The sequence below is a fragment of the Vigna umbellata genome, chromosome 3 (assembly GCF_029865625.1).
Source record: "Vigna umbellata cultivar VRB3 chromosome 3, Vumbellata_1.0, whole genome shotgun sequence".
In the NCBI taxonomy this organism is placed as follows: Eukaryota; Viridiplantae; Streptophyta; class Magnoliopsida; order Fabales; family Fabaceae; genus Vigna; species Vigna umbellata.
In genome coordinates this window covers 41851174-41874225 of record NC_142167.1, presented here as the reverse complement: position 1 = coordinate 41874225, position 23052 = coordinate 41851174, and the positions used below count along the sequence as shown (strand labels likewise).

Genomic DNA, 23052 nt, shown 5'->3' with positions numbered 1-23052 from the left:
ACATCTAGAGCAGGATATGTTATTGCTCCATCTAAGTGAAAATTTTCACCATCATTTTCATCTTCAACCTTCTCAATCTCAACAACATCATTTGCCTCTTTAGTTATCCATTCATCATCTGTCTCTGCAGTTATCCATTCATCATCTGATTCAATGTTATCAAATGGAAAGCAACATTTTTTCAAATTTGTCTAATTTTCAACTTGTAGTTGTACATCACATAAACTAAAACATTCATCTTTTTTTATACAAACTATTCATTCTCTTTTTATGAGCCTAAAATGGAATATAATATTTTTAGTAAATATATAAACATAATAAAGAAAATTATAAATTAAAAATAATTTAAATTATTATTTCAAAAGAGCTCTAATTACGCTCACATCCAGAAAAACTACAAGTCAAACTTAGAATTCAAATAAAAAATCTCTTGAACTCTGGAGTTCCATCACCAAACATCTCCCACCATTTCTCAGGATTTAATTCTTTCATGCATTTATTTGCATCTTCCATGCATAATGAAATTCAACAATTTGTAAATTAATTTGTCTTCTTTCTGCCATATTTGGTACCAATCTTCTCATGCACATATAATCCTTCTTTCACCTCTCTACCATCATCACATCTAAAGTTAGGTTCATAGTGGGGTTCAGAAAATAAACAGTTGCATGCAAAGGCCTATGAAGTTGATTATCCCATCGAGCATCAATTATTCTCCAAACCTCTTCATAACTAAATATAATTACCAAACTAATTATGATATATTAAAAATAATTTCACACTTAAGTAATTAAACTTTGAATGAATGGAAGTTTGAAATTTTACCTCTTTTTTATATTGTTAAAGTTGGACCTAATCTTTTCTTTTGCACAATCCATCTCTTCATCATAAATGAAACTCATTACAGGTTTTACATCTGAGTCTAATAATCTTAAGACCACCATAAGAGGGGCAATGACTTTAAGTCATATGGAGACATTGTTCCAAAACCGACTATCTAATAGCACATTATCTACTCTTTTCCCCTCTTGTGAAGTTCCAAACTTGCTTGTCTTACACTCCTTAGAACTAAACATGGTCAACAATGTGGCTTCAATTCATGAAGACAAGCAAGAGTTAAATAAGCCTTGGCAAATCTAGTCACACATGATTTTATCAAGTTTATGCCTTTAGGGAATTTTTTCAACAAGGAAATCAATATTGATCTTCCATAAATGTAATTGTTATCTTTCTTCCCTTCTTAATTGTCAATTCATGAACCTTCAATTTTTTTTTCAAAATTTTCAAAAATTAAATCAATACAGTGTGTTGCACATGGAGTTCAATACAATTTTCCCTTTTTTGCATAAACAACTCTCCAATTGCCTTGAAATTTGCAGTATTATCAGTGACAACTTGAACAACATTTTCTTCTCCAACAAACTCGACAACATCATCTAACATTTTGAAAACTTTATCAGCTATTTTTGATATGTCTAAAGTGTCAAGTGAATAAAGAAAATATTCCCTTTAGGACTATTCACCAAAATTTACAAATTGAATGCCTTTTTATATCTATCAAACCATCAAACATAACTGTACACCCAATTCTCTTCCATTCCTCCTTATAATGCTCAAGGATTGTATCTGTTTTGTTCACATCATGATTCAAAAGCTTCTCTCTAATATCATGATAGGATGGTGGTTTATATCCAACTCCATACTTACCAATCATTTCACACATCTTTGGAAATGTTGGATTTCTAGGTACATTAAAAGGAATGACACTAGTGTAAAAGAGTTCAGTCACTTGAGCATCAACTTCTTCTTTGTATCTTGGTTCCATCATTTGATTTATAGTTCCTTAGACTCCCCTTTGCTAGTAGTATCAACTTTTTGTTTTCCTTTAAAATTGAATACCCTATGTCCTCCTTCAACCCTTTTACTTTCTTCATCGTCTTCATCAATGATATTTAACTTTCTTTTCTTTGATGAAACAAAAGCACAAGGTTCATAATCCTCGTTGATTCCAACAAGATGATGCTTAAATCTAAATATGATTTCACTCACAATCTTTGAGCAATGGTTATATTTCACTTTACCCACTACCAATATCAAATCCATGTTTCCATCAAATCGATTTCCCAGAGCATTTTTACTTTTATTTTTAACTGATAAAGATGCACTCAGATTAACTTCCACTAAATTTGGTGCGTTTCCAAATATAATGAGATATGTTTTTTAACTACAAACATAAAAAATAAAATGCACAAGAGCTTAAAATATTGTAGCAGCATGGTTTTGTCATCAGTGTAGTGCAACACTTTATTTTTTGAAAAATAAAATGAATAACAGTGCTGTAAAATGAATAAAATGAATACTTTGTTGTAAAATACTTTGCTGTTAAAATTAATTTAAACAGCACGAACACAATTTCAGTCTCGGTGGCAGAGGGTTTACACTTACACCATGTGCGAGTTCGAGGACGAGATCGACAATGATAGTGCAAACAATGGGAACGAAGACCCTTGCACGAGGATCGCAAGGCACGAGATCGAAAGTGAGATCAAACAAGGATCGCGATATGTTGACAACCAAGTTTGACAACATTTTGACAACGACACGTGTCAGTGTTGTATTGGATCATTTTCAATATTTTTTTTGTAAAAGAAATCTGATTTCAAAAGGGGATCACGGTTCCAGATTTCATTATTCCGAAAGTACCCTTCTTCGTTCAACATTCTCTCCTCTCTCAATTTTAGGGTTTTCAGTTTCATTTGAACTTCTCTCTTTATTTTGTTCATTTCTCTCTCGACGTTTAGCAATCTCTCTCAACGCTCAGCAATCTCCGTCATCGTTGGCCCCGTTCGAAGTCTCTCTTTCTCTTTCGAGTTTGTGATTTCAACGCTCAACAATCTTTTTGTATAAATGACCATTTTTCCTTTGGTAATCGATTACAAGACCCTTGTAATCGATTACTAGGGCAGAAAATGGCCAGAAATGCTTATGGAGCTCATCTAACTTACAATTCAATGACTTAACATGTTCATTGGTGCACTAAAGACCACTCATGACCATTAAACTCACTCACCCATTTAAAATAACAAACATGAAACAATAACTTGAAAGTAAACTCGTTTAGAAAGCTTAGAAAACTTTGTTTTTGTGAAATTAACTGCATCTAGTAGAGTGATCTAAAAATTATGAGTTAGCAGTCATTTGAAAGCTCTTTGAGTCTAGATTCCAACAAAACAAGAATCAAGTCATTTGGAGTTCGGTAGAGAAAGTTAAGAACAAAACAAGTACCAAAGGTCAGAAAAACAGAGTTGGGGAGCGTTGTTCATCCAGCTGGGGAGTATAGTTGAAATTTCTGTACAAATGACCATTTTTCCTCTGGTAATCGATTACAAGACCCCTGTAATCGATTACCAGGGCAATAATTGGCCAGAAGTGCTTATGGAGCTCATCTAACTTACATGAAAGCACCTAAATGACATTTTTTTCTCAGCAATTCAATGACTTAACATGTTCATTAGTGCACTAGAGACCACTCATGACCATTAAACTCACTCACCCATCTAAAATAACAAACATGAAACAATAACTTAAAAGTAAACTCATTTAGAAAGCTTAGAAAAACTTTGTTTTTGTGAAATTAACTGCACCTAGTAGAGTGGTCTAAAAATTGAGTTAGCAGTCATTTGAAAGCTCTTTGAGTCTAGATTCCAACAAAACAAGAATTAAGTCATTTGGAGTTCGATGGAGAAAGTTAAGAACAAAACAAGTACCAAAGGTCAGAAAAACACACTACAAAAAAGATGGGCATTACCGAAGGCCAGAAGCCCTCGGAAACAGCCCAAAACCGTCAGTAAAAGGTAATTACCGAAGGCTTATCGACGGCCAAAGAGCCCTCGGTAAATCCCTTGTCGCTAACATTTACCGAGGGCTTTCGCCCTTCGGTAATTACCGAGGGCCAAAAGCCTTCGGTAATTACCGAGGGCCAAAAGCCTTCGGTAATTACCGAGGGCCAAAAGCCTTCGGTAATTTCCGAAGGGCGAAAAAAAAAACAGGGCGCTGGGCTGCTGCAGAATGTGATGCTAGAGTGTTAAACATATGATTGTAAATTAAGAGATATTATACAATAAAATTAAGAGATATAAACCTCAATCTGGATTATGTATTTTACTACTGCAACTTGAAGAGAACTAAAACCAACATCAACATAGGTATATTACCTTCTTACATCATGAATTGGTGTAATGAAATTGACTGTACTTAAATTTTAAAAGGTTGGGTTGTTGTTATACCTTGTTTACATTCACGTGTTGCCCTCACTATGTCTACAGGAATGTTTGAACCAGAAGCAAAAACACCAATCATAACAAATAATTAAAATTCAACCTCAATAGTCAAGAATGATCAAGTTCAATAATGCAGAGCTAGAATGGTAGGAAATTCATTATGGATGACATGAATAAAAAAAACTCACAGATTGTATATTTTTGAACTAAAGTTAGCACTTACAGCTGCCATAACCTCTTCTATCTCCTTTCTCTTTTTATTCACACACCATTACTCTACAGTTTCACAACCACACACTCTTGTCTATTCTTCTTCTGTTTTCTTCACATCACCACCATACTGTGGCTCTTCTATTGAAACACATCACCCACACCTTACAGAAATAAAATAAGAAATCCTTCCACATGCATGCTCTTCCCACATGGTCAAATAGCCAAGGATAAGAACATTGCACATTCTTAGGTTACTTTAGTGCAATTTGCAACTTTTGACCTTTCTAGTGCATCTTTCCGATTTTCATAAGCAGATTTTGATTTCTTTCCTATTTTCATTAGTTACCATAGTTTTCAATAGTCTTATACCATTTAAAACATGTTTAGATAGTTACATTACAACTTCATCTGTTAGTTTAGAGAATTTTTCATGATTTGAGATTTCTAGCATAGTTTTAGGTTCTCAATAGTCAATTTTTGAGTTTTTGTAGAGAGGTAGGTTTTAGGTTGTTTCTTAACTTGCTTTTAACATTTAAAACTTGTTTACAAAGCTGCAGTGCATTTTACTGCACTGCAATTAGTGTAGTCCTCATTTCTATACTAGTTTGAGTGTACTTTTAGGCTTTCTTTAGTGAGTTTTAGAATCTCTTAGAATTAGTGACTTTTGAAGTGCTCTTAGTTTTCTTTAGACATTTAAGACTTTATTAGGAAGTTTCTTTACAAGTTTGTTTCTGTTTTAGTTTAGTTCTTACTTTTACCTTGTTTAGCCTAGTTTTAGAGTGCTTTGGTAGGTTTTGAGTATTGAATTCTTGAAGATTTTAATTTTTAAGTTGATTTATAGCTTTCTTTAGTCATTCAAAATTTGTTTAAATGGATTTTACCTCTGTTTTTGAATGATTTTTATAGATTTATTTTTGAATTGATCTTAATAGCAGTTAAGTATCTCAAAATAAACTTTCATTCTCTTATTAAATAGTCCAAACAAATTAACAAATAACTTTAACCCCATTACCCAAATATGATACATTCATGCATCAGTATTTAACATTCCTACATATTAACTTAGTCCTCAAAATCACATGCTCATGACCATATTACAAAAACTTCTCTGTAACCTCACCCGTCTCGCACTCAACCCGAAATGCTTCCTAGCTTGCACTCGCACCTTTCTTTACTCTTTAGTTTCTACAATCACTTGCATTAGTCTATTTCTAACCCTCTCTTCATGATTGAACTCCTAGAGCCTCCCAACCCACCACGTTGCGATATACAGCCCAAAACCACACTGGCAGCTGGGACAGGGATGACTGCAAATCACTCCTCCAAGGTTTCGTGCTTAGGATTGATGCAAAGGACAAGGGTTTTGTGGGCGAAGGGTTTCGAGCAAAGGGGGAAGGGGGTTTTCGTGGCCGGCTTTGAGAGGAGACGAAGATTATTACTTTGGTGCGAAATGAATTTGAGAATGGGAATATCTTATTTTTGGCCCTAATTAATCGAATACATTACCGGCGGCTCACAAGCCTTCGGAAAACGTTATTTACCGACGGTCTAAAGGCCTTCGGTAATAAGCCTTCGGTAATTAACGCATTTCTTGTAGTGACAAAGTTGGGGAGTGTTGTTCATCCAGCTGGGGAGTATAGTTGAAATTTTTGTACAAATGGCCATTTTTCCTCTGGTAATCGATTACAAGACCCTTGTAATCGATTACCAGGGCAAAAATTGGCCAAAAATGCTTATGGAGCTCATCTAACTTACATGAAAGCACCTAAATGACATTTTTTCTCAACAATTCAATGACCTAACATGTTCATGCACCATACACATTGGACACATGCACTTGTAATTGCTTACAGAGAGGTTGTAATCGATTACCAGGTTAAAATTGCAGTTTTGTACTAAAAGTTGATCTGCGCTACCTAAATGTGACAACTGCACTCCCCATGATTGTTTTTGTTTGTTATGAGGGTCTTTTTAAGATATTGTCAATGGAGGACCCTTGTTGGTCATGGTTGATTGTTTCCACAACTTGTAGTGTGAAGTTTGGTAAGTCTTCTATGTAAGGAAGACCCATCCTGGGTGGTCTTAGCAACGTAGGTCAGGTCCTACACCATACACACTGGAGACATGCACTTGTAATCGCTTACAAAAAGGCTGTAATCGATTACCAAGTTAAATTTGCAGTTTTGTATTGAAAATTTATCTGTGCTACCCAGGTGTGGCAACCACGCTCCCATGATTGTTTTTTTGTTTGTTATGAGTGTGTTTTTAATATTTTATGAATGAAGGACCCTTGTTGGTCATGGTTGATGGTTTCTACAACTTGTAATGTGAAGTTTGGTAATGAATCAATGGTTTGTTCTAAAAAGCCCAAACCTTTGTGATACCAACCTCGATGGTGTGTGCGAAAAAGCCCAAACCTTGGGAGAAATACCGTCAACCACAATGGGAGACAAAAGTCGAAGACTTACACAACCAAAGAAATGTCGCCAACGACAATGCACGCCAAAATCAACAAAATTCCAGAACGGGGGATATATACCGTCAACGAGCCCATAGTCACAGCATCAAAAAAAGGGGAAATGGGTAAAGAGGGAGACGAAATCCTCAACAGTGACCAAATGACCCAAGAAACGAAGTAAGAAGAGTCAAACTCAAACTCAAAGGGGAGAGAGAAACAACATTTCAATGGTGGAGAGAGAGTAAAGAAAAGCAAGGAACAAAGAAGACCGAAACTGTGGAGAGAGATAGATGATTCAATGGTGGAGAGAGATGAAAGCTTCAATGATGGAGAGAGAGTTGAGAAAACCAAGCTACAAAAAAGAGTGTATCTGAAAAAAAAAAAAAAAAAAGAAACCGCCAAAAGGAGTTTCTATCCAAATTCTTTCCAAAATTGCCCTTCTAAACAAATTCAACCTTTTTTTAAAAAACTTTTTAAAACCAACCAATGAAACAACGCCACGTGGCGTTGTCAAATAGTTGGCAAAATATAGTTGTTAAAGAAACATTTTCCACCAAACAACGAGAGCGAAGCGCAACAAAAGACGAACTTGAAACTACAATCGAGAGTGTGAGAACGAAGATGAACCCTGAGAACGAAGATGAATGAACAACGAGAATTATCTCAACAATTTTTCTAGATGCAAGAGAGAAACTATGCTTAATGTTGCATTCAGCACACGATATTTACTAATTCTAAGAGGTAGATCACTCATTCAAGATTTTCTAGTATGATAAATGTGGATGAGACTTTTAATTAAATTTCAAACAAAGAAGTGAATTGCAAAAATTGATTGCGTAAAGAAAATTAGTTATTTGGGGTGAAACACTAATGACATGTAATTTTTTTGAGGATTTATAGAACATTTCAAGACAATGTGTATTTTCAACAATTATAGCTTAAATAGATCTTTTGAAGGGCAAGTGATAGCATTTGAAGAAGATTTTAGACAAATACTTGTAATTCATAAAAGGATCAAGACCAGATGAGTTTCATGCTAGTAATAATGAATCATAAGACATCGTCAAAGTTTTGACATTAACAAAAAATTACGAGGCTACAAATTAGTTGCTCTAATTTGGATGAAGTATGGAAATTCCAATAATGGGTGCTTAGAAAGAATTAGAGATGGAACCATTGGGGAACCAAATGATGGAGACATTAACATTAAAATTCCAAATTATTTACTCATATAAGATAATTAATATTGTTGATTTCAATCACTTTAATTTGGATAGTACTTATCCTTCATTACTACAAAACATCATTATGCATCCTTCTTTCAATCTTGAGCTATTTCAACTTGGATTAACATATGTTGTCATTAGTTTCTAGAGAAGAAATAACATACCAAATTACGAGAGGTTGTGTCCAAGTTTGTCCATTAGTACATTTTCTTAGCTAGGTACTGTGTCAAAGCAAAAATCATTTCTAGAATAAATATGGACCCAAAGTATTCATTCCTACGTAGCCATTGACTTCTTCAGAAAATATAATTCTACAGAAGAGAGTTTTCTATTGGTGTATAGTTTGCAATGACTCAATAAAAGTCAATGTCAATCTTTCAAACATCTCAAAATGTCCAAAGTTTATCTTCTCCCATAGACAATTATATATTGCAGTGTCTAGAGTCACAGTTAGAAGAGGATTGAAATTACTGATAATTGATGATGAAACATATATCATAATACAACTTCAAATATATGAAGAAGTCTTCCAAAACTCAAATTAGATTACTTTGAATTTTTTTTAATTAGCAGTTATTATCAATTGTCATTATTATTTTTTTATTGATCAAATAACTTTCTACGCAATATGTTCAATCAACTAATGTCATATATTATTCTTCTTATCCAAACATATTTTCTTTAGTATATTTTGTTATTCAAATATATTTTCAATGACCTTTTTCTCGATAATTATTGTTTAATTGTTTTTCATTCTTATTTAATATTTATCGTTATAACAAGTTATATGTATTATGAGACTCTTTACAATTTCTGTCATTGCTGCCTCATGCATCGTATTCCTACAGTTTCCATAAAAAAGAAAAGGTTTAATCCTTTCAAACATCCCTATTTCTGTAAGATCGTCTCAAGTAGGTCCTCGTATTGTAAATGTTCTCGATTAGGTCCCTTATTATGAAAAATTGAATCAATTTAGGCCTTACCGTTAGTTCCATACTAACACCGTTAAAGGGGTGACACGTGTCAGTTCGTGGTTTTTTTAAATTTTTTAATTATATTTTTATTATTTTTATTTTTATTTTTTATTTTTTTAAAAGTAAAATTTAAAAATGCCACGTGTCAAACTGATAGTGTGCCACGTGGCAATGGCAGTGTGACATGGCACTGACAGTGCCACATGTCATTGTCAGGCCACGTGTCATTGCATTAGTCTCAATTTGGTCCCTGTATTTTTATTATGTTACAATTTGATCCCTATATTTTTATTTTGTCTCAATTTAGTCTTAATTTTAAAAATTAAACAATTTTTTCCCTCCTCAAATTCAAACAAAATTTAAATTGTATATATTTAAATAACGTAACATAACACCAGCATGTTATGTTACTCTTTTTTTTAAACCCTAACATAACATAACACCTGTATTTTTAAACTCTTTTTTTAAATTGTATATATTTAAATTTTCCCTCCTCAATTTTAACTCTTTTTTTTGAAATTGTATATATTTAAATTAAACTCTTTTTTTTTAATTTGTATATATTTAAATTGTATATATTTAAATATATATCTTTTGTATATATTTAAACAAAATTTGTTAAGATTTGTATACAATTTAAACTTTGTTTGAATTTGAGGAGGGAAAAATTGTTTAATTTTTAAAATTAAGACTAAATTGAGACAAAATGAAAATACAGGGATCAAATTGGAACATAATAAAAATACAGGGACCAAATTGAGACTAATGTAATGACACGTGGCCTGACAATGACATGTGACACTGTCAGTGTCATGTCACACTGCCATTGCCACGTGGCACACTATCAGTTTGACACATGGCATTTTTAAATTTTACTTTAAAAAAAATAAAAAATAAAAAATAAAAAATAAAAATAAAAATAATAAAAATATAATTCAAAAATTCAAAAAAACCACGAACTGACACGTGTCACCCCCTTTAACGGTGTTAGTATGAAACTAACGGTAAGGCCTAAATTGATTCAATTTTTCATAATAAGGGACCTAATCGAGAATATTTACAATACGAGGACCTACTTGAGACAATCCTACAGAAATAGGGATGTTCGAAAGGATTAAACCAATATAATGGCTACCAAAATGTTAAGAGAATTAAAGTAAAATTATATACAAATACAGTTACAACAATTTTATTTCTTTTATATATTGGAATAGATAACTTTCTGGATCAAACTAAATACAAATTTATTAGATTATAAAGGGTTAAAAAGTTATAAAAGATTGGATCAAAATTTATTAGATTCTACAATATTATAAAATTTATTAAAGATATCCAAATTTTAATCATTTATACGGATAATAAAAATAAGAGCAAATGGATGGAAGTGATCCTCTCATGTTGCCTCCAGCCCTATATATTTACTTTTAACTTTTAGATATGTGTAAATCCGTAAAAGGAATGACTACAAAAATATCTAGTTATCCATACATAAGTAGTTATCCATTCATCACAATGACGAATTGGTATCCAAAAATATTTATTATAAGCAAATATAGTGAATAATAAGTATTTTAATATCAGATTAAACAAATCAAATACAGATGTTATATTATTAGTATCTTTGCATATTCATTACTTAATAAAGTTAAAGTTAAAATTTATATTATATTATATTAAATTTAATTTAATTAAAATAAAAAATTAAGTTAAATTTTATTAGGTTAAATTTAATTAAAGTAAAAATTTAATTTATATTATATTTTATAATTTTTTAAATTTTATATATATTTTATTTTAAAAATCTATAAAATATAATATAATTTTTTAAAACTCAAGGTTATTTTTTTAATACATTCTTAATTTGGTCATTTAAAGGATCAAATATAAAAAGGCATACCGGTGTAAGGAGAAAATTTAAAATATAATACATGTATAGGAAGACCAAATTAAAAATGAATAACATTTTACATGTACAAAACGGATTTAATTAATTTAATACAAAAAAAAAAGAAGAATATTCTCTTTGTTTTTTGTTTAGGTGAAAACGATACTTTTAACTGTAAGCAAAGTTGACTACGTACCTGATGTCAGAAGGGCTGCTAGATACAAGCTCTCAGTGAGCTAGTCATGACTTTACCATGTCTTTCCCTCAACTATTGGCTACGTTAGTTGACATTTTATACATGTTGAATTTCAAATTTGAACTTTATCTTGTTTTACATTCACTGTTAAAGGATAAAAAAATGGTACTTTAGTAATCAAAATTGACAATTAGAATTAATAGGTCATTAAACTCATGGCTGTGAAATGCATTACTAGCTATGTGTTTCAATCATTGCAGCAAATAACACAATTAAGCAAGTACTTCATCACAGGAATACAAAGAAACATGAGATCAATATGCTTTACTTTCTTTTTATTGCTGAGTTTCAGATCATTCATCACAAAGGCCGAAGAAGAAGCAAACCTGGGAAGTAACTGTGTGAACACTACCCAGCAGACTCTAAGCAGTGCATACCAAACCAACCTTGATAGAATCCTAACCTGGATGCCCTTGGATGCAGCCACAAGCAATGGTTATAACCACACCACCATAGGCACCAATAGCTCTGTGTATGGCCTCTATGATTGTGGCGGTGACGCGGTTGGATACTTTTGTCAATTTTGTGTTTCCACTGCTGCAAACGAAGCCCCTCAGCTCTGCCCCAATAGGGTATCTGCTGTGGTGTGGAATGATTACTGCGTTATAAGGTACTCAAATGAGGACTTCTTTGGGAAAGCTATGACATCCCAAATATGGCATAGTTTTGGAAAAAGAAACATATCCAATATAACAGAGATTCAGAAAGGTGAGAATTTTGTGACAAGTTTGATCAGAAAAGCAACTAATGAAACCAACCAGTTGTACTATAAGGAAGGCTTCAATTTGAGTGCCACTGAGAGTAGGTATAGCGTGGTGCAATGCACTAGAGATCTCACAAATGAAGCGTGCAGACAGTGTTTGGAGGACATACTGGCTGAAGTTCCCAAATGTTGTGAACAGAAAGTAACATGGACGGTTTGGTCTGGAAGTTGTTTGATAAGGTATGATGATCATATGTTCTACCTTCTTCCCAACCAACCACCTTCAGCTCCCGAGCCCAATGCACAAGGTGAACCTGAATCCGTTTTTTTCATAAGCAAATATCAGTCATTAATATATTAGCTATTGTTAATGGATCTATTTCCTTCTCCCTCCCTTCCACTTTTATCACCAAATCAATCTTATATTTTCATTAATCTTTTATTTTGTCACAGATAAACTAGGCGGTAATAACAGATCAAAAATATTGATCATTACCTTCAGCGTGGTAGGGCCAATAATTATTTCATGTTTCAGCCTATACTGCTTCTGCCATAGGAGAAGACTGAGAAAAGGTAACTATCAAGGAATAACCACGGGTGGGGATAGGGAATCTCATTTCTGCAAGAACACATGGCTGAGATATGAACTCACAAAATTTTCTTTGTAGAAGGGCTTCCTCTACCTTCATCACATAAAATTCAATCAGAGGAAATGTGGAACCCAGACCTGCCTAGAATCCCATTAATAAGAATTCTACAGAGTACTGATAACTTTTCAGAAGCATCTAAACTAGGAGAAGGTGGATTTGGCCCCGTGTACAAGGTTGTAAAGATGAGGAGTTTCTGATATAGATTTCTTATTTTTTTACCATCTTTCTATGTACTCTTATTTATTGCAAACTTTATCAGGGAACTCTTCCTGATGGAAAGCAAATTGCAGTCAAAAGACTCTCCCAATTTTCTGGTCAAGGCTCGGAGGAGTTCAACAATGAAGTGATGTTTATAGCTAAATTGAGACATCGCAACCTTGTAAGACTTTTAGCATGTTGCTCGGAGGAAAATGAAAAGATACTTGTATATGAGTATTTGCCAAATAAAAGTCTCGACTTTCACCTATTTGGTATGTTTTCACATAACTCCAGCAGCAGTGTTGTATTTTCTGCAATTGTCTCCAGCAATCTCCAGTACAAAAATAGTATTTGTTCCCAAGTAAAATGGGAAACTATGGGAACGTAGTTGTCCTGGCTTGTATATAGTACTATTATATCATGCAATTAATAATAATCTCATCATTTATCTTTATGGAGAAAATGAAAAATTCTTCTAGTATTTTGTTTCCCCATTTCTATAGCCAAACCATAGAATATGGTGTATTTTCTATATATATTTTCTTCACTAACTGTTTTTTGTTCAAATCTCAATGCTGTTGTGTGGTCAGATGTTGAGAAAAGAAAAAAATTCGATTGGAAAATAAGATCAAGCCTTATCAGTGGAATAGCGAAAGGTATTTTATACCTTCATGAGGACTCTCAACTCAGAGTAATCCATAGAGATCTCAAAGCAAGCAACGTTCTATTAGACCATGACATGAATCCCAAAATATCAGATTTTGGATTGGCAAGGGCATTTGAAGTAGGTCAGAACCAGGCAAATACAAAACGAGTAATGGGAACTTAGTGAGTTCTATCTGCATATTTTAGTATTTCAATGAAATTCTTTCCTATATGTTCCTTGACTCGAGATAATGACAAAGCTTTATTGATTTCTATTAGTGGATACATGGCTCCTGAATATGCTATGGAGGGACTATTTTCAGTGAAATCTGATGTTTTCAGCTTTGGAGTTCTTGTTCTAGAAATCATTTCTGGGAGAAAGAATGGTGGATTCTACCTGTCAGATGGTCAAAATCTTCTTGTATATGTAAGTCTTCACTCTAGTGTGGTCGTGAAATTATTCAATGCTAAGATAACTAAGACTTAAGAATATTAAAAAAAAAAACACAAATACTTGTGTAGGCTTTGAGAACATGGTATGAAGGAAAATGTTTGGAATTGATGGATTCAATGCTGGAAAAATCCTTCATAGGAAGTGAAGTAGAAAGGTGCATACAGATTGGTTTGTTGTGTGTTCAAGAAGATGCAAGAGATAGACCAACCATGTCGGATGTTGTGGTAATGCTAGCAAGTGACACAGTAGCCATTCCAAAACCCAGGCACCCAGCATTTTCAGTTGGAAGAACGGCCACAGAGGAAGTCCCTACATCAAGAAGTTCCAAGAAACTTTCCATTAGTGATATAACAACCTCTATTACTTTACCAAGATAATTTCATGATTGCGCAACAGACTTGTATATATCTGTTCAAAAGTGACCAATGAAGTTGTATTTATAACTGATGTGAATCAAGTTAGTCATTAATTTCATATTAACATTTAATGTACCAATACTTTTTAAATTAGAACATAGTTCAATGCCCAATATAATTGTCTTCCTTTTTGTTGCGTAATATAGATCCAGTTCCAAGAAAAAACTGCACACACAAAAAAGCACACAAAATGAGCCCTTATATGTCCACCTTATGAAACCACAGTCCATAAAAAAAAATTATCTTCACAAAGCCAAAATATCTAAAGTTGCTTGTGTGAGAAAACCATCCCCAGTAACCCTGCTAGTCCCTGTCATAGACAGAACAAGCAGAATGATGTGTTTCTCGAACAAGGAATCAAGCCTGACTTAGCCATCAGTTTTCTCATTAACAGAAATATTTCCATTCTTTATATTCCACTCAGTTAAGTTATCATCTGTATGATAAGCAACACGCTAACACGAGCAAGGCAATGGGAAACACAACAAGTGGAGAGCAAAGCTGATGTGCCTTCCCGAAACAGGAAAGTCAGGGAATATTTTCAAAAACAAGCAAATATCCATAAATGTTCAAGTAGGACTTGGCAGCCAAATATATGTTTTTCTTTATCAGAAATAAACAATATTATATATGATGCAACACTTCGGGTATTCCAATTCTTTCCCTGTTTATTTACAAAGAGAATCACAAAATACTTCAAGGATTTTTAAGTCAAGCCATCTCTTACAACTATCTTCACTACTACCCAAAAGGGCCCTAAAAATAGTTGGTGACAAAATACAATGTGTATAACACCATTTCCTGCTTTATATTTCGTAACTTCATAGAATTTCCTTTTCTGCTTCTTTGTGGTACCTTTTGTTAAGAAATGGACAATAAACCTAATTAAACTCTACAAAATCGGGTTGTAAGTGAAGTTTGTACCTATATATACGCTAAATTGACCTTATCTCTAATTGATGTGAGACTTCTAACACACCTCCTCATGTCGAGATATATACATCTCGTGCGTAGGACTAAACATTAATGAATAGTCCGATAGCGAGTGAAACAATATGTCCAACAAACAACAAATGTTGCTAGGATAGGCTCTAATATTGGCTCTGATACCACATTAAGAAGTGGACTTTAAGCCAAACTTTGTTGAATATAGTGAAAAAGTATTTGTGGGATTAATCTTCCTCGTGTTAAATTCACACATAGGGTACTTAGAAATATGGACTAAGCAAAAAATACAAATAATAAATAATAGCAAACTAACTAAAGATAAAAGATAAAGATAATATATCTAACACTCTCCCTCAAGTTGGTGCATACAAATCGTATATACCAAGCTTGTTACTAATATAATCAATAAAGACTTGTTGAAAATATCTGCTTATGCACTCTAGTGACACCAAATTGTTAATGATTTTCGAATACGACATAGAAGATGAAATGTCAACCCAAAAGACTATCCTCAACAAAAAATTTGGGAGATTGCTTCATGTAAATGTCTTCTTGGAAATTGCCTTGAGGAATGCATTGTTGACATCCAAGAGATAAAGAGGTCATTGTTGAAGAGCTACCACGACTATAAATAAACTAACAAAAACCATCTTTGCTACAGGAGAAAAAGCATGGATGGTTCAATCGCAATAGTGACAAAAAGGGAGGTAAGAAGAGACAATAATGGAAGAAATCATTGATAAATATGATCCACACATTTATGTAATCTCTTAAAGTGTACCAAATTTTAGTTGACAAAAATACCTTCATATATTGTGAATTCTAAATTTTAAGGTTAAGGATATTTAAATAATTTTTGTTTTTTTTTGTAATTTTTTATTTTAAATTAAAAATAATTTTTTTATCAACTTAAATTTGGTATATTTTAAGAAGTTAAAAAACTCCATATATATATATATATATATATATATATATATAAACGCGTTCTTAATTTGGCCATTTAATAGATAAAATAAAAATGCACTACATATATAAGATCAAATTTAAAATATAATACATATACGAAGACCAAAAGCACTTTACACGCACAAAACCGATTTAATAAATTTTACTTAAAAACCCAAATTAAAAATTTCTCAGACGTAGGAACAACATTATTTTAAAATATAATCGATATTTTCTTGGTTATAGTTACCGTTAGAATAATACTGTTATCTATAAGCAAAATTGCATACGTAACTGATATCAGAAGCGCTGCCTTATTCAAACTCATAAGAACTAGTCATAACTTTGCCCAGACATGCCCTCAATTATTGGGTAGGTTAGTTGAAATTTAATGCATGTTAAATTTTAAAATTCCAAGTTTATCTTTTTTAATATTTACTGTTAAAAATGGTATTTTATTTAGCAATCAACAAAATTGACAATTGAGAATGAAAAACACATGAAACTCTTGGTTGTGAAATGAATAGCTTGCTATATGTTTCAATTGTTGTAGGAAATAACAAAATTAAACATGTACTCCATGATAGGAATACAAAGGATAAGTTTTACTTTCTTGTTACTGCTGAATTTCAGGTCATTCATTACAAAGGCTGAAGAACAGTCATACCTGGGAAGTAGCTGCAATAACACCGCCCAACAAACTCTCAGCACTGCATACCAAACCAACCTTGATAGAATCCTGACTTGGATGTCCTCAGATTCAGGCACAAGCAATGGTTACAACATCACCACCATAGGCTCCAACAATAGCTCTGTGTACGGCCTCTATTATTGTGGGGGTGGCTTGGCTGGATACTTTTGTCATGTTTGTATTTCCACTGCTGCAAGAGAAACCCCTCGGCTCTGCTCCAATAGGGTGTCTGCTGTGGTGTGGAATGATTACTGCCTTATAAGGTACTCAAATGAAGAATTCTTTGGGAAAGCTATGACATATCCAACATGGCATGTTCTTGGAACAAAAAACATATCGAATATAACAGAGATTCAGATAGGTGAGGATTTTTTGAGAAGTTTGATCAGAAAAGCAACTAATGGAACCAACCAGTTGTATTATAAGGACGGCTTCAATTTGAGTGCCACTGAGAGTAGGTATAGCGTGGTGCAATGCTCTAGAGATCTCACAAATGAAGTGTGCAGACAATGTTTGGAGGACATACTAGCTGAACTTCACAAATGCTGTGAACAAAAACTAGTATGGAATATTTGGTCTGGAAGTTGTTTGATTCGGTATGATGATTATATGTTCTATCTTCTTAACACCCAACCACCTTCAGCTCCTGCTCCCAATGTACAAGGTGAATCTGAATCCATCTTTTTATCAACAAATATTAGTTTTTATTAGTGGAAGCATTCAAACCAACGGCATATCCCCTCCTCCGTCCCTTCCTCTTTTATCACCAAATCTACCTTATATTCTCATTCATCTTTCTTATTGTCGCAGATAAACAAGGGAGTAATAACAGGTCAAAAATATTGATCATTACCTTCAGTGTGACTGGGCCAATAATTGTACTATGTTTCAGCGTGTATTCCTTCTGGCATAGGAAAAGCGTGAGAAAAGGTAATTATCAAGAAAAAATGAAGGGTGGAGTTAGAGAATGTAACTTCTCCAAGCACACATTCCTTGATTTTCTCCTAGTCAAATAAAAATAGTTTTCTCATATATAAACTCACAACCTTCTCTCTGTAGAACGGCTTCCTCTACCATCATTTCACAAAATTCAACCAGGGGAAATGTGGAACACGGACCTGCCTAGAATCCCATTAATCACAATTCTAGAGAGTACTGATAACTTTTCAGAAGCATCTAAATTGGGGGAAGGCGGATTCGGCTCCGTTTACAAGGTTTGGATGATTTGAAGTTTCAGATATAGATTCCTTATTTTTACCAACTTTTTATATGGTTTTCTTTATTGCAAATTTTTATCAGGGAACTCTGCCTGATGGAACGCAAATTGCAGTAAAAAGACTCTCAGAATTTTCTGGTCAAGGCTCAGAGGAGTTCAAAAATGAAGTAATGTTTATAGCTAAATTGAGGCATCGTAACCTAGTAAGACTTTTAGCATGTTGCTCGGAGGGAAATGAAAAGATACTCGTATATGAGTATTTGCCGAATAAAAGTCTCGACTTTCACCTATTTGGTATGTTTTCACATTGTAAAATATGGAAATATGCTCTCTGGTACCAATTTTGTAGAATTATGAAAATATACTCCATTATAAATTTTCTGGAAAACTTTCCAGAACACACAAATACAAACAACATTTTACCCTCACAATACAACAATAATATACTCTTCAAAACTCACAAACAACAACACAACACAACTCTGTTTTTATCCTTCACCGTGGGTACTCTCCTTTCTTCACTCACAATACATAATTCTTTCTCTTCTTTCTTCTCCACAGTGGTTCTTCTCTCTCCCACATACTCCTACATATTTTTCTCCACTTCACGGTGCTCACACAAATACATCCGTGGCTATCCCTCTCTTTCTTTACTTTCACCATCTCTTCCATGGTGCACACACATGAAAGTGTGCCACACTTGACCACACCTTCCTCTATATTTTCTTTCTTCTCCGTGGTGGGTATGTAACCCCTTGCTTTCTCTTCTATTTATAACAAACTCCACTTCCCATCTTTCACGGTTGCTAGCCATGACATCAATCATGCACCAAAGTCTTGCAACCAAAGACTTGCAACATACAAAAGCTGCTGCCGTGGAAAACTTTGCACATCCAAACAAAGGACTTTTCTACTTTGCACAAAAGGTGGGGAACATTCATTCCCTTATTCAACAAATGAGCCCCATCACATTTACGTTTATCCAACACACATAACCCCAGTAGCAGTGTTGCTTTCACTGCAATTTGTTCTTCAGCATTCGACAGTACAAAAATAGAATTGGTTCCCAAGTAAAGTGAGAAAACTAAGAGCATGAGAACACGATCATAATAGCTAACACAGTCATACCATATTTTTCTTTCTTTCATATACACATTACACTAAATTCAGTTATATCATGTTATAACTCATCTTTCAAGGGGAAGTGATAGATTCTTTTGGTTTTTTATCTCTTCGTGTGGCTAAATCATAGCATTTGGTGTATTTTCTATTTTTCTGCTTACCACACCGTTTTGTTGTTCAAATCTCTATGATTTTATTGTGCTCTCAGATGTTGAGAGAAGAAAACAATTCGATTGGAAACTAAGATTAAGCATTATCAATGGAATAGCAAGAGGTATGTTTTACCTTCATGAGGACTCTCAACTGAGAGTAATTCATAGAGATCTCAAAGCCAGCAACGTTCTATTAGACCATGACATGAATCCCAAAATATCAGATTTTGGATTGGCAAGGGCATTTGAAGTGGGACAGAACCAAGCAAATACAAAACGAGTTATGGGCACTTAGTGAGTTTACTTATGACAAATACTTTGAAAACAATACGATTTATCAATGCATATTTTAGTTTTTAATTACAGTAAAATAAAATTCTTTGCTATATGTTTCTTGACACGAGATAATAACAAAGGTCTATTGATTTCCATTTATTAGTGGATACATGGCTCCTGAATATGCTATGGAAGGACTATTTTCAGTGAAATCTGATGTTTTCAGCTTCGGAGTTCTTGTTCTAGAAATCATTTGTGGGAGAAAGAATGGTAGATTCTACCTGTCAGATGGTCAAATTCTCCTTGTATACGTAAGTCTCCACTCTAATGTGGTATAGAAATTATTTACAATGCTAAGAGAACTAAGGCTTAAGCTTATTAAAAAAACTACAAATACATGTGTAGGCTTGGAGAATATGGTATGAAGGAAAATGTTTGGAATTGATGGATCCAATACTAGAAAAATCCTTCATAGGCAGTGAAGTACAGAGGTGCATACAGATTGGTTTGTTGTGTGTTCAAGAAGACGCAAGAGATAGACCAACCATGTCCGATGTTGTTGTAATGCTGGTGAGTGACACAGTGGCCATTCCAAAACCCAAGCACCCAGCCTTTTCAGTAGGAAGAATGGTCTCAGAGAAAGGCTCCACATCAAGAAGTTCCAACAATCGTTCCATTTATGATATAACATCCTCCATTACTTTACCTAGGTAATTTCATGATTGCACAATGGATTTGTATATATCTAAAGTTGCATTTATAATTGATTTAAATCAAATTATTTATTAATTTATCTAGTCATATTGACATTATATGTACCCCTACTTTTTACTTTAGAATATAGTCCAATCTCCAATATAAAAATCTTGCTTTTGTTGCGTAAGAAAATACATCAATTTCCAAGAAAAAACTGCACAGACAAAAATACGGCATCCAACCACAGTTCATAAAACAAAATTATAATCACAAAGCCAGGTACCTAAAATTGCTTGGGTGAGAAAACCATCCCCGGTAACATTGCAAGTCCTTGTCAAAGTCAGAACGAGCAGCACCATGTGTTTCTCCAACAAGGAATCAAGCCTGACTGAGCCATCAGTTTTCTTCTTAACAGAAATTGTTCCATTATCTATATTCCACTCCGTTAAGTCATCATGAAGAACCTGAATGATAGACAACACGCTAACATGGGAGAGGCAATTGGCCACACAAAAAGCAAAGCTGATGTTAAATTCCGGAAGCAGCAAAGTCTGAGAAAATTTTCATAAAGAAGCAAATACCCATAAAAGTTCAAGAGGGAATTGGTAGCCAAATCTACGTATGAGCCAAAAAGTTCATGGCTACTCGGTAAGTGCTACTTTCATCAACCTCAGTGCTACTTACATCAACCATTTTCTAATTTGAAGACATTAAGAGCTACTATATTTGTTCCCCGAAATTGAAAAGAAAAAAAGGTTTGACAAGAACAAATAGCCTCAAACTCACAGAACGTGCCACCATAACCCGTTAAGAAACTATTTTCAAAACCAACTAGGCAAGTTTACTCTCGAGACTTACCCCCCAATTTTCCGGCACAAAGGCATTTTCACAAACAGTTCATAGCCACCGCAACTTAAACTCGTTTGATTGAAACTCAAATAAGAGTATTAAGGTATTAAGTTGTGTCAGTTTCAACTACAAAGAATAAAGGAGACTAGTCAGATTCCTTTGCTAAGAAGATGATACCATTATCATTACAACTATGCAAAACAACTTTAGAAAAACAATAAACTAAGAGAACGCAACTTTAACAAACAATGCAGAGATACCTGAGAATTTTTCGGAAAATGTTTAGAATGCAGTGATTTTGTGTTTTTTAATAGATACAGAGAAAGGATGTAAGTGTCATAATGCATTGCATTGTTTGAAAATATAATAAAATTTGATAATGTATCTTAACTAGCACGGTAAAAACGAGTCAGACAGCGGTTGATATTTGAATCTGACTGATCACGAGTTAATAGGTTAAAGGACATGACTTATTGACTTTTTTAAAAGTTTTACAAGTTTTTTTTATGTTAAATTTTAAAAAATTCAAAATAAATTAAAAAAATATAATACAATCTAAACTTATTTTAAACTCCAAATATAATTTAAAAGCAAACATAAAAAATAAATTAGATGAGTTTGCGAGCAAAACTAACTCATCATAAATTCAATACAGGTGAATGGAGTTTTTAATGGGTTAATTTATTTAGTGAGTTAATTCAAAATTAACCCGTATTTAAAATTTTAACTTTTTTTTTTCCACCCAACTTAGCCAAACTAGACATAACTCACGAGTTTCAATCTATTTTAATATCACTGATCTTTAACATTTTTCCGAAGCCAATCAACCCTTTTTCCCCTAAGTTGTATGTGATTCTGCACACTAGAAGAAAATTTGAGTCATTTTTTAATTGCCTAAATCTTCATATATTTTTTCCTTTTATTAAAATTATTAATTCATTGAAAGCAAAACAAAGAAAAAATAATTGTTAAAACTGACAGTTACAAAAACAGATTATTTTTAACCTTGATATTTATTATTAAAAAATAATAGTATCTCTTATTTTATATATTAATATCCTTCAATATATATCTTTGTTTATATTTAATGATGTTCTATTTACAAATTTTAAAATTTATTTTGCGTTATTTTTATTTTATATAAGATCATATTTTCCAATATTTCTAAATCTTACTTTAACAATGCATAATATAATATATAACTTAAAATTTTAGTTATAAATTTTAATTTCAATATTTCAAACATTGAATATTATATAACTTTCACTATATTTAAATAAATAAATTATTTACATTATTTTATTTAAATATTAAAATTATATCTATTTACAAAAATAATCTTCAAATAAAAACTTTGATCAGCCGAAAAATTCATTTTTCAACAAACATAAATTAAATAATAATATTAAAAATATAATAACAAGTAATGCCTAATAAACATGTTTTTCTAAACATATTTTCCTATATTAATTAAGTTCTAAGATATCTTTTCCAATAAACTTATCTATTAAAAATAAAAACATGTTTAAGTACTATAATACTATTTTTGTGAGACTCTTTAAATCAAAGTATTAGTGGTGACAGGATGTTCTAAATAATAAAACTTGTTTATTTTAATATTAAAAATTAAAAATATAAATGGAGTTTTGATTAATGAGTCTCGTTAGTTAAAACATATATCATTTACTTAAAACTCATTTCTTTAATAATCTATGTTATATTTCTTAGTTTTCTAACTCTTAAGTTATGATAAGATCTTCAATTCTCTCTGATTAAATGTTGTAGAAGAGTAAGTTAAA

General features: G+C 32.8%; 2 protein-coding genes and 2 long non-coding RNA genes across 7 annotated transcripts; 2 read left to right on the top strand and 2 right to left on the bottom strand.

Moving 5' to 3' along the window:
- The first annotated feature begins 11264 nt into the window (after positions 1 to 11264).
- On the top strand, positions 11265 to 14456 carry LOC124842542 (cysteine-rich receptor-like protein kinase 25). 2 transcript variants are annotated; one of them, XM_088110323.1, is made up of 7 exons: positions 11265 to 12303; positions 12449 to 12610; positions 12649 to 12818; positions 12905 to 13115; positions 13434 to 13671; positions 13768 to 13915; positions 14011 to 14456. In XM_088110323.1, the coding sequence occupies exons 1-7, from the start codon at positions 11448 to 11450 to the stop codon at positions 14317 to 14319; spliced, it is 2094 nt and encodes a 697-aa protein (XP_087966449.1). In that variant the 5' UTR covers positions 11265 to 11447; the 3' UTR covers positions 14320 to 14456. The 2 variants fall into 2 exon arrangements, with proteins under 2 accessions (XP_087966449.1, XP_087966448.1); XM_088110322.1 differs by having other exon boundaries at positions 11266 to 12303; positions 12449 to 12568; positions 12664 to 12818.
- On the bottom strand, positions 11751 to 17055 carry LOC148202514 (uncharacterized). 2 transcript variants are annotated; one of them, XR_015785113.1, is made up of 5 exons: positions 16919 to 17055; positions 14151 to 14251; positions 12492 to 12678; positions 12051 to 12309; positions 11751 to 11890 (listed from the first exon to the last, which is right to left on the bottom strand). It is a non-coding gene; the product is annotated as an uncharacterized LOC148202514 (long non-coding RNA). The 2 variants fall into 2 exon arrangements; XR_015785114.1 differs by lacking the exon at positions 12492 to 12678.
- On the top strand, positions 16785 to 20680 carry LOC124842539 (cysteine-rich receptor-like protein kinase 10). Of its 2 annotated transcripts, XM_047319045.2 has the most exons (7): positions 16785 to 17606; positions 17753 to 17872; positions 18002 to 18156; positions 18242 to 18452; positions 19489 to 19726; positions 19872 to 20019; positions 20114 to 20680. In XM_047319045.2, exons 1-7 carry the CDS (start codon positions 16823 to 16825, stop codon positions 20420 to 20422), a joined length of 1965 nt encoding a protein of 654 aa, XP_047175001.2. In that variant the 5' UTR covers positions 16785 to 16822; the 3' UTR covers positions 20423 to 20680. The 2 variants fall into 2 exon arrangements, with proteins under 2 accessions (XP_047175001.2, XP_087966450.1); XM_088110324.1 differs by lacking the exon at positions 17753 to 17872 and having other exon boundaries at positions 16785 to 17642.
- On the bottom strand, positions 17051 to 21603 carry LOC148202513 (uncharacterized). The gene is made up of 3 exons (XR_015785115.1): positions 21514 to 21603; positions 20688 to 21379; positions 17051 to 17171 (listed from the first exon to the last, which is right to left on the bottom strand). It is a non-coding gene; the product is annotated as an uncharacterized LOC148202513 (long non-coding RNA).
- Between the last annotated feature and the right edge of the window lie 1449 nt (positions 21604 to 23052).

Bases quoted from the DNA above. Each gene is read 5' to 3' on its own strand.
- LOC124842542 (XM_088110323.1), top strand. From the start codon at position 11,448: ATGGCTGTGAAATGCATTACTAGCTATGTGTTTCAATCATTGCAGCAA. The intron at 13,116-13,433 runs GTATGTTTTCAC...TTGTGTGGTCAG, and splicing joins TCTCGACTTTCACCTATTTG to ATGTTGAGAAAAGAAAAAAA. The intron at 13,672-13,767 runs GTGAGTTCTATC...GATTTCTATTAG, and splicing joins AAACGAGTAATGGGAACTTA to TGGATACATGGCTCCTGAAT.
- LOC124842539 (XM_047319045.2), top strand. From the start codon at position 16,823: ATGTACTCCATGATAGGAATACAAAGGATAAGTTTTACTTTCTTGTTA. The intron at 17,607-17,752 runs GTGAATCTGAAT...TTATTGTCGCAG, and splicing joins TCCTGCTCCCAATGTACAAG to ATAAACAAGGGAGTAATAAC. The intron at 19,727-19,871 runs GTGAGTTTACTT...TCCATTTATTAG, and splicing joins AAACGAGTTATGGGCACTTA to TGGATACATGGCTCCTGAAT.